This window comes from Bison bison, unplaced genomic scaffold (assembly GCF_000754665.1).
Source record: "Bison bison bison isolate TAMUID 2011002044 unplaced genomic scaffold, Bison_UMD1.0 scf7180017864183, whole genome shotgun sequence".
Classification (NCBI taxonomy): Eukaryota; Metazoa; Chordata; class Mammalia; order Artiodactyla; family Bovidae; genus Bison; species Bison bison.
The window spans coordinates 8,396,710-8,408,016 of NW_011494755.1; the positions used below are offsets into that span (position 1 = coordinate 8,396,710).

General features: G+C 42.5%; 1 protein-coding gene across 1 annotated transcript in view; it reads right to left on the minus strand.

Annotated features, from left to right (window-relative positions):
- Positions 1 to 644: 644 nt before the first annotated feature.
- The window catches only part of SUSD1 (sushi domain containing 1), a 127,684-nt gene continuing 117,021 nt past the window's right edge, over positions 645 to 11,307 (minus strand). The window contains exons 16-17 of the mRNA XM_010843579.1: positions 5,947 to 6,046; positions 645 to 5,599 (exon numbers count right to left, since the gene is read on the minus strand). Of these exons, the coding sequence (XP_010841881.1) occupies position 5,599; positions 5,947 to 6,046 (101 nt within the window). The 3' untranslated portion in view covers positions 645 to 5,598. The remainder of the gene's footprint in view (positions 5,600 to 5,946; positions 6,047 to 11,307) is intronic.

Below are 11,307 nucleotides of genomic sequence, written 5' to 3' on the forward strand. Positions count from 1 at the left end.
AGAGTTCAGGATAATAAGATATAAAATATCTAGATACACACAACCAAAAATAAGCATTAGCTAGCTTGTAAGTTCGGAGAAGGTGATGGCACCCCATTCCAGTACTCTTGCTTGGAAAATCCCATGGACAGAGGAGCCTGGTAAGCTGCAGTCCATGGGGTCCCTAAGAGTCGGACATGACTGAGCAACTTCACTTTCACTTTTCACTTTCATGCATTGGAGAAGGAAATGACAACCCACTCCAGGGTTCTTGCCTGGAGAATCCCAGGGACGGGGGAGCCTGGTGGGCTGCCATCTATGGGGTCACACAGAGTTGGACACGACTGAAGCAACTTAGCAGCAGCAGCTTGTAAGTTGAAAACTGTGCTGTGCTGTGCTCAATTGCTCAGTCGTGTCCAACTCTTTGTGACCCCAAGGGCTGTAGCCTGTCAGGTTCCTCTGTCCATGGGATTTCCCAGGCAGAATATGAGTGGGTTTCCATTTCCTTCTCCAACAGATCTTCTAGGCTCAGGGATCGAACCCATGTCTCCTGCATTGGCAGATGGACTCTTTACCAGTGAACCACCCAGGAAGCCCAAGTCAAAAATTAGAATATGCTAGACAGGAACACACACAAACACCAAATGGAGACACATATCATGTTCTGGGATAGAAGTACTCTTTATTTAATACATCCCCAAGAAAAATATGAAGATTTGATGGGGGGAGGAATTTAACCAAATAATTCTTTAGTTTACATATAATAAATATGTATACATGAATAAATATATAATAAAACCTGAGGATACTTTGAGAATTAACAGAAAAAGGGTGGTAACTCATTTTTACTTGATATTAAAAAAAAAAACCTGTTTTAAACTCAAAGCAGGTGGTATTGGCATAGAGATAAATTAGTACAACAAAAGATAAAGTTCAGAAATAGACTCTAGTATTTGATTCAGTATATGAGTCAAATCGCCAGAGAAAAAAATAGCAGTCAAGGAATACACATAGAACAACTGGCTAAACCATTTAGCAACAATAAAAATTAAAAAAAGACCCCTCCCAACCTCACTCCTTATACTAAAATAAGTTTCAGAACATGTAAAGACTTAAATTTTTTAAAAACTGCTGAATAACGTTATTATCTTGAGATTGGAAGGTCCGAGGGCAAAATACATAAGAAAAAAGACTGATACACTTGACTACACAGATTTAAAGTTTTTGTGTGGCAATGTATGACACAAACAAGTCAAAAGGGAAATGATCAAGTAGAAAATGTGTTTACAACATAGGTGACAGTTAACAGTGAAAATTACCATAATATAAAGAGCTTTTTCAAATCAATATAAGATTCAAGCCAACTACTGAGGGAAAAAAAAGGCACCCCAACAGAATTACAAAGGACCATCAACATGCAAACCAGAGAAATGTGAACAAAGCACTGGACGGTCATTTTCCACCTACCAGATTAATCAAGATTAAGGATATCAATGATGCCACTGTGTTGAGGCTTCCCGCCGGTGAGAGCATAAACTGGCATAAACTTTCTTTGAGATTCCTCTGATAATACAAAGTAAATCTAAAATGTATATAGTTTTCATTCCAACAACTTCACATCTGGGAATTTAGCCTAATTGATAATTGCATACAACTATACAGAGGCATATAAGGATAGTAAACATCTGAAAACACTCTAACGCACAACACAGCAGAGTATCGGTTAAATAAATTATGCTACCAACTTTTAATGCTGTTACTATTGACATGAAAAAAATGTGTCCAGGATATGTTGATGGAAAAGAAGCATGTTAGAAACCACATGCCTCGCTTGATGCCGTTTTGGTAACCCCTAGCTGTGCCCACAAAGTATGGATATGGAAACATATCCATATCCACACACACACATATATCACCAAAATGACTCATTTATTCTCTCTCTGAGACAATGGGCATGCACTCTTCTTAAAACTGATTCGCCTCACTGAATCACTTGGCCACAGACACACAAAAAGGCACACCCTCTTTCCTCTCCCAAACTGAGCACTTGAGTTTAACCAACAAAGGCTGTAAGAGGCAAACAGTCCTTAAAAATACCATTGGATTGACTTCTACTACTACTGGCTTTCTCTTTGGTGAATCAAATGAAAAAAATAAAGGTTTAGGAAATCAAAATATGAGTTAGCAATATGAAGGGAGCCTTGAGAATTCTTTTTTTACTTTCTTTAAATTCAATTTAAACATTAACTTTTTTCCAAGCTACTGCAGAATGTCAAAGATAATCAGTTCTGCTCTGGTCTTCATCTTAAAGGGCCCAGCTGCAATTATAGGTCTGGAGTTATGGATGGACCTATTTCCCCTAATTAACCTCCATCTATTTTGGTTTTTTATGGCTCCTTCTAGAAGTGGTGAGGAAAGGTGAAAAGATAAGTATAAAAAGGCACAGGTGCTACAATAAAGGCAGTAACAGTATATATATATACATACATACATACATACATGGTTTGGAAATATAAAAACTTGACTCTCCCAAGAATCAAATGGTCCTGTCAAATCCCAAATGAGCATTGGACTTCCTGCCAGAATATTTGGCCCCACAACTGAAGTGATGTATTTGTAAGAACCTATCTCTCCATTTTGAAATGGGGAAATGATAACCCCTAAGCTTCCCACCACACAAAACTGCTGTGAGGACTGAATGAAAGAATATGTATAAACAAAAACTATGGTGGAGATAAACAAAAACCATGGGCACCAAAAACAAAAACAAAAAGTCAGCCAGGAAACAAACTGTCCAATATCTGGGTAACCCTCCAATTTTTATTTTTAATTTAGCAGGGCACTCAAGACTAAATCTTAGCAATCACCTCTATACACTGTCACCAAGACAGTTAATTAAGAAAAGAGCCTTTCTCCATCTCTACTCGAGGACCAAGCTTTATTTAGTGGCCCTCAACTCTGACTGCTACCTAATCAGTCCTTCAACAGAAGGATGCTGAATGCTTACAGGAAGACTCACCATTGGTCTCCAGTGATGCTCTCCTGCCTTAGCCAGGAATCCACTTGGGGAAAAAAAGGATGGTGCTGTGATAAAGCTAACCAGGTAAATTCAGAGAACTTAAAGCTGCCTTCATGTGTATGAGAAAGTGATCAGGAAAGAACTGCAGGAAAATGGTGCATCTTTTTTGCAAATGTTCAGCACCTGCTTCTGTTAAGTATTAACACCAAGCAACTCTGTGTTATAATCTGGAACATTCAGAAGGAGGAGCGGAGTCTCTGTTTTTGCTATTTCAGTACTCTTTCATGAACTGCTTTTACGTTTCTGCACGTACCCAGAAGTACATTTTACTTCGTATTTCATTAGTTGTTTTAGGCAGACACTTTTGACACCAAGCAAATGGGATTTCTTCCTTTCAACGACAGTTATGCTAAGTTCCCATATGGACAACTGTAGCTTCCTTGGCAGTTAATTTGAGAACTGGAAATTAGGGGGAACTACAGAAACATACGGTATTCACAGAACTGGCAATAGAGAATAATGAGGGGAGGAGGCTCAGATTCTTTGAACAGAGGGGGCTTTTGAGGGAAATCCTTACTCATCAGAGACCTTACTCAATACTAACTGCAAGAATTTGTAATGATTCCCAAAATTAACCCAAGAGCTGTGAAAACAGTCTAAACGTGAATTGCTGCACATAAAAATTAAAAGTAGGATGCTGTTTGTATTTGTCTGTTGAGAGTTCTGCTCTACAGTTCACCTGAGATGAGGGCGGGCGTGGTTCTCATGTTGATCCTAAGTCACAGTCTGAGCTGGTACCTCAGGACAAAGGACAACTATTCCTAATACTGTCCAGTACTGGTCAGGGGCAGGGCCGACAGCTGACCTTAAAAGCCCAAGCATCTCGGTACCACTTCACTCTCTGACTCTTCGCAGTTGAGAAGAGATGCCTTGGGCTGGGAACAGCTTCATAGACAGCTTTCACCTGTTCTATCCCTGCCCTTGTCTCCTCATCAGCCCACAAGCCCAGGCTGCTCACATGTGTCCCTCACTGATGCCCAGGGAGCCAGTGGGGCATATGCCAGCCCACCATGTCGGAAAGGCTGTCCCTTTTCTTTAGGACCCAGTGTTGCCCAATTCTAGGACCACGTTCATCTATGTTGCACCCCGAGTTGGGCAATAAGCTGCCCCCCACCTCCTTCCCAGTTTCTCTATATTCCTGCCTTGCTGAGCCTTGGAGTTACCCTGTAGTTTAGGAAGGAAAGTTCAGGAACACTGAATCGGGCTTCAAAAGTCAAATCGAATCCACTCCATCTGTCAAATCAGCATATTGACAGCGGGCCCAAGATTGCTTAATGCCTAATGTGTCATGGTTAGTGATAAAGTAACACTCGTAGTCACTGATGTTGTAGATAAAACGCAGGATCATGTCAACCACATTGTTCCCCTCCCCTGTAAACACACAGGCTCTGGCCACGGGCTTCATCTTATTGCGACCTATTGTTATCACACGAACCCTCAATCTAAAGCACATTTTTAGGAAGCAGTGATAAAAAAATTTAATCAAGGCTGCTATAAACGTTCATGTGGAAGAGAACTAAGTTAACAGAATATTTTTTTACTGGAAGAAGACTCATGGCTTTTGAATACATATAAGACAAAGGGAACTGTAGCAAAGTAATGGCTGCCTACCAGACACTGCAAGGAACTTACTGGAGTGGCCAGGATAGTATACTTTCTTTTTCTTTCTTCCCTTTTTTCAGTATTTTAAAACACTTTATTTATTCATTTTGGCCACACCACACAACATCTTAGTTCCCCCACCAGGAATGAACCCATGCCCCTTGCAGTGGAAGCATGGAGTCTTAACCAGTGGACCACAGGGAAGTCCCAGGCTGGCATGCTTTCTAATTAGTGTGTCACTAACTGCAGGAAAAGGGGTGCTTCTAAAGTGTCTGACACGTTTGCCTCAGTCAATGATCTCTATCCTTTGCAATGACGTCCCTCCTACAGTCAGACTCTAGCCCACATCTCAATGTATCTCATTGGTGGTGGCGTAGTCGCTAAGTCATGTCCTATTCTTGTGACCCCATGGACTGTAGCCTGCCAGGCTTCTCTGACCATGGGATTCTCCAGGCAAGAATACTGGAGTAGGTTGCCATTTCCTTCTCCAGGGGGTCTTCCCAACCTAGGAATCAAACTTGGGTCTCTTGCGTTGTAGGCAGATTCTTTACCAATTGAGCTATAAAGGAAGCCTGCGTACATCATTACTTATTGTAAAAGAACAGATTCTGAATTCATAACAGAGATGCTCTGAAGGAAGAGGCAGAGACACTCAGGCATCACTTGGAGGAGAACACAGGCCCAGCCCACGTGACCTGCAGCCTGTGGTCAACATCACACAGTACATCAAGGTTCTCAGGTTCAGAGATACAGGGGAGACAGCAGCAATTCCTGAGTGTCCTCCTTGGGGGGATGCCAAAGAGATAGTGACCGTCTTGAATCTAGGAATGGGACTGCAGGTCCACGCACACACGGGGCCTCTGCGCAGGCCCCTGAGAAGCTGTCACAGCATCTGCTCCAGCAGCAGTGCGTCCTCTTCACACAGTGCCCACCGGCGATCTAGACACAGAGGAGCAAAAGAGAGTTCACTGACACATGCTGGTTTTCCCATGGCGATCCCCATGTGCACAGGAAGCAGCCCGGGAGATGTGCCACTGGTGTGGGCGGCCAAGGAGCCATCACTGATCTTGCTCTTTTCCAGGGCCTGGAGGGCATTCCCCACCCACCCCTGCCCCGACCCAAGGTGCAGAGTCACCCATGCCTTTCACCTGCTGAGTATCTGTGGAGTGTAGGACATCTTCCCCCCACACCCCCTTTGACCCGCCTCGGTCCCAGCTGTTCCTCATGGTTCCAACCCCCTCCTCCCTCCATTCCACTCATTTCTCAAAAATGACGGTCGCACATACCAAACTGCTGAGAAGGAGAGGAATGCGAGGATGATCACAACAGCCATGGAGCCCAGCCCAACGCCCACCATCTGTGGCAGCAAGAATGTGAGTGATGAACCTGTGAGACGAAAACCACACGCTGAGCCCACAGCGTCCGGAATCACGGCCCTCCCAGGAGCTGCACGCCCACCTGTGCTCTCTCTGCATTAACCAGAGCTTGACCCTGTTTAATAAACCATCCCAAGAAGGCCCAGAGTGCCTCTGGGCCCCTTGAGCTAGCCCTGAGGACAGGGCATCCGGGAAACACGGTCCCACGGCACTTTTGAAAAGGGAGCATAAAAACTAGATCACGTTCTAACTTGAATGTAACTTCAAGGGATAAAAGCTGATCTTTTGGGGGCATACAAATGCATACTTCGTGTGTCCATCCTCCTTCAAGCCAATTACACTTGATCAGTTTTTATGGGCAGATTTCCTTTGCCTTGAGGAGGACGTCATTCTGACATCATTTGGAGTTTTGATCCAAAAATGATAGTTTAGCTCAGTGGTCAAATACAGCAAACAAATCGTCTCTGTTGAGTAGAGTCATCTGTCGCTTTCCCCACACATCAATAAGGGTGCTACCTCCCTGCTCTTTTCAGCAGGTTGCCATGAGGATAAAATAAGAAAATTGACATAAAAGCTCTTTGAAAGGTATTCATATGTTCTATTTGGAGGTGCCAACTCCAGGGAGATCCCTGGTTGTTAATGGGAAAACACCCACATTTGAGTCACACATTTGGGTCAAATGACTAAATCAGAGGATCATGTTCCAAACTGAAGGCCTCATTTTAATTTGCAAGCACTTACTTACCACTTATTATGTGCCAAACACTGATCTAAAAACCTCTCCTAACCACCCACTGGGTACCATAATAATAGCATCAAGTATTATTAGACTGGGCACTATTATTATTCCCATTTTATAGAAGAAGAACCTAGACGTGGAATGGTTAAGAAACTCCCCCAAGGTCACCCAGCTACTAAATGATAGAGCTAGGATTCAAACCCAAGCTGCCTGACCCCGGGGTCATTGCTTCTGACCACAGGACCACGCTCTCCCAGTGCAGATCTGAATCCAGCTTTATCTGCAGCTAAGCTAAGCTAAGTCACTCCAGTCATATCCGACTCTGTGCGACCCCGTAGACGGCAGCCCACCAGGCTCCCCGGTCCCTGGGATTCTCCAGGCAAGAACACTAGAGTGGGTTGCCATTTCCCTCTCCAATGCATGAAAGTGAAAAGTGAAAGTGAAGTTGCTCAGTTGTGTCCGACTCTTAGCGACGCCATGGACTGCAGCCTACCAGGTTCCTCTGCCCATGGGATTTTCCAGGCAAGAGTACTGGAGTGGGGTGCGAGTGGGCCATATTCTCTCCCCAAAGTCAGGCGGGTCAGACCAGATCTTTCCTGCACAGGCTGACGATGCTGGGACCTCGGGCTGTGGTAGTTCAAATTCCTCTTTGGAAGAACATAAATCTGTACAATGGAGCCATCAGACTTTAAGATCTCAGGCGGCTGACTCTGCATACATAGAATTAAAAAAATAATGCCAGCAAGCCATGGAATAAGTTTAAGGATGTGCATCCATTTCCAAAAATTTCCAGATGATTTGTTACAGCTGTCATTGTTGGAGTATGAAATTACAGTCATCCCTTAGTATCCATGGGGGATCTTCTGGGGCCCCACCTCAGATACCAAAATCTTTAGATATTCAAGTCCCGTATATAAAGTGGTACAGCATTTGCTTATAACCTACTGTACATTTTAATTCATCTCTAGATTATGGGCTTCCCTGGTAGCTCAAACTGTAAAGAATCTGCCTGCCATGCAGGAGACCCAGGTTTGATCCCTGGGTCAGGAAGATCCCTTGAAGAAGGGAATGGCTACCCACTCCAGTATTCTTGCCTGGAAAATTCCATGGACAGAGAAGCTTGGCAGCCTACAGTCCATGGAATCGCAAAGAACTGGACATGACTGAGTGACTAACTATAATACCTAACACAATATAAATGCCATGTAAATAGTTGTAAATACAGAGTAAATGCTAGGTAAACAGTTGCCAGTGTGCAGCATATTCAATTTTTGCTTTTTGGAACTTTCTGGAATTATTTTTCCTGACTATTTTCAATCCACAGCTCATTGAATCCATGGACGTGGAGCCTGCAGACACGGAGGGCCAACAGTATTTCATTTTTCTGTACCCTCCTTTTATGATGCCCCAGGCATATGCTTAGTCCACCCCCTATGTAACCCAGCACTGCCTTGGAAGAGCTGAAAACAGTAAAAGCAAATATCTGCTACTGTAAGGGGGAGAGAAGCTTAAGAGGAAAAATAGCCCTTGAGCTTGAGACCCTCAAAACATAGATGACTTAATTCCCTGGCAGTGAATGTGGTGTATTTGAGAACAGTTCAAGCCTCTTAACCATTTCAACATCAATTCTGTGCTGTCTAACACAGTAGCCACTAGCCCAATGTGGCTATCTAAATATAAATTAATTTAAATTAAATTAGATTTGAAATTCAGTTTCTACAATGAGGTACCACCTCACACCAGTCAGAATGGCCATCATTAAAAAATCTACAAATAGCCAGTTTTTTTCTAAATGTGCTATGGACATCTAATAACAGCATATGAGCTACAAAATATATTTAAAATTCTGTGGGATATAAGATTGGGTCTTCCCTGGTAGCTCAGCTGTTAAACCCCAGTTCACTTTCTGGGTTGAGGAGTTTCCCTGGAGAAGGGATAGGCTACCCACTCCAATATTCTCGGCCTTCTCTGGTGGCTCAGATGGTAAAGAATCTGCCTGCAATGCGGGAGACCTGGGTTCAATCCCTGGGTTGGGAAGAGCCCCTGGAGAAGGGTATGGCTACTCACTCCGGTATTCTTGCCTGGAGAATCCCCATGGACAAAGGAGCCTGGCGGGCTACAGTCCATGGGGTCGCAAAGAGTCAGACATGATTGGGCAACTAAGCACAGCAACTAAGCACAATTAGGCACAGGATATAAGATTAATAGAAATCTATTATATTTAAATTATTAATGACATCATTCAAGACGTTCCTATTCTTATTTTTTCTGCACTTGATAAAATATTCTCAGATCAATGTTAATATGTCTCACTATGATTATATATTTTTTTCTTTTCTCTTATATTTCTTTTGATTTTTGCTTTATGTATCTTTGTTTCTTTGTTGTCAGGGGTATAATGGTTTATGATGTTTATCTTTGTGAATTGTACCTTTTATCATTAAAAATATTCATCTTTGTTTCATTTAAAAATAAATAAACCAATTTAAATTAAAAAATAAAGAGGAAATTCTACCAATGTATTGTACTGTAAAAAAAGAAAAAAAAAAGTCTACAAATAACAAATGTTGGAGAGGGTATGGAAAAAAGGTGCCCTTCTATACTGTTGGTGGGAACTGGTATAGTTCTATGGAGAAGCTCTATACAATCAGCAAAAACAAGACCAGGAGCTGACTGTGGCTCATATCATGAACTTCTTATTGCCAAATTCAGACTTAAATTGAAGAAAGTAGGGAAAACCACTAGACCATTCAGGTATGACCTAAATCAAATTCCTTATGACTATACAGTGGAAGTGAGAAATAGATTTAAGGGACTAGATCTGATAGACAGAGTGCCTGATGAACTATGGAATGAGGTTCGTGACATTGTACATGTGACAGGGATCAAGACCATCCTCATGGAAAAGAAATGCAAAAAAGCAAAATGGCTGTCTGGGGAGGCCTTACAAATAGCTGTGAAAAGAAGAGAAGTGAAAAGCAAAGGAGAAAAGGAAAGATATAAGCATCTGAATGCAGAGTTCCAAACAATAGCAAGGAGAGATAAGACTTCCTCAGTGATCAGTGCAAAGAAATAGAGGAAAACAACAGAATGGGAAAGACTAGAGGTCTCTTCAAGAAAATTAGAGATACCAAGGGAACATTTCATACAAAGATGGACACAATAAAGGACAGAAATGGTATGGACCTAACAGAAGCAGAAGATATTAAGAAGAGGTGGCAAGAATACACAGAAGAACTGTACAAAAAAGATCTTCATGACCAAGACAATCACAATGGTGTGATCACTCACCCTAGAGTCAGACATCCTGGAATGAGAAGTCAAGTGGGCCTTAGGAAGCATCACTACTAACAAAGCTAGTGGAGGTGATGGAATTCCCGTTGAGCTATTTCAAATTCTGAAAGATGATGCTGTGAAAGTGCTGCACTCAATATGCCAGCAAATTTGGAAAACTCAGCAGTGGCCACAGGATTGGAAAAGGTCAGTTTTCATTCCAATCCCAAAGAAAGGCAAGGCCAAAGAATGCTCAGACTACCGCATAATTGCACTCTTCTCACACGCTAGTAAAGTAATGCTCAACATTCTCCAAGCCAGGCTTCAACAGTATGTGAACTGTGAACTTCCAGATGTTCAAGCTGGTTTTAGAAAAGGCAGAGGAACCAGAGATCAAATTGCTAACATCCGCTGGATCACGGAGAAAGCAAGAGAGTTCCAGAAAAACATCTATTTCTGCTCTATTGACTATGCTAAAGCCTTTGACTGTGTGGATCACAATAAACTGTGGAAAATTCGGAAAAATATGGGAATACCAGACCACCTGACCTGCTTCTTGAGAAACCTATAAGCAGGTCAGGAAGCAACAGTTAGAACTGGACATGGAATAACAGACTGGTTCCAAACAGGAAAAGGAGTTCGTCAAGGCTGTATATTGTCACCCTGCTTATTTAACTTCTATGCAGAGTACATTATGAGAAACACTGGGCTGGAAGAAGCACAGGCTGGAATCAAGATTGCAGGGAGAAATATCAATAACCTCAGATATGCAGATGACACCACTCTTATGGGAGAAAGTGAAGAAGAACGAAAAAGCCTCTTGATGAAAGTGAAATAGGAGAGTAAAAAAGCTGGCTAAAAGCTCAACATTCAGAAAACGAAGATCATGGCACCCGGTCCCATCACTTCATGGGAAATAGATGGGGAAACAGTGGAAACAGTGTCAGACTTTACTTTGGGGGGCTCCAAAATAACTGCAGATGATGATTGCAGCCATGAAATTAAAAGACACTTACTCCTTAGAAGGAAAGTTATGACCAACCTAGATAGCATATTGAAAAGCAGAGACATTATTTTGCCAACAAAGGTCCATCTAGTCAAGGCTATGGTTTTTCCAGTGGTCTTGTATGGATGTGAGAGTTGGACTGTGAAGAAAGCTGAGTGCCAAAGAATTGATGCTTTTGATCTGTGGTGTTGGAGAAGACTCTTGAGAGTCCCTTGAACTGCAAGGAGATCCAACCAGTCCATTCTAAAGGAGA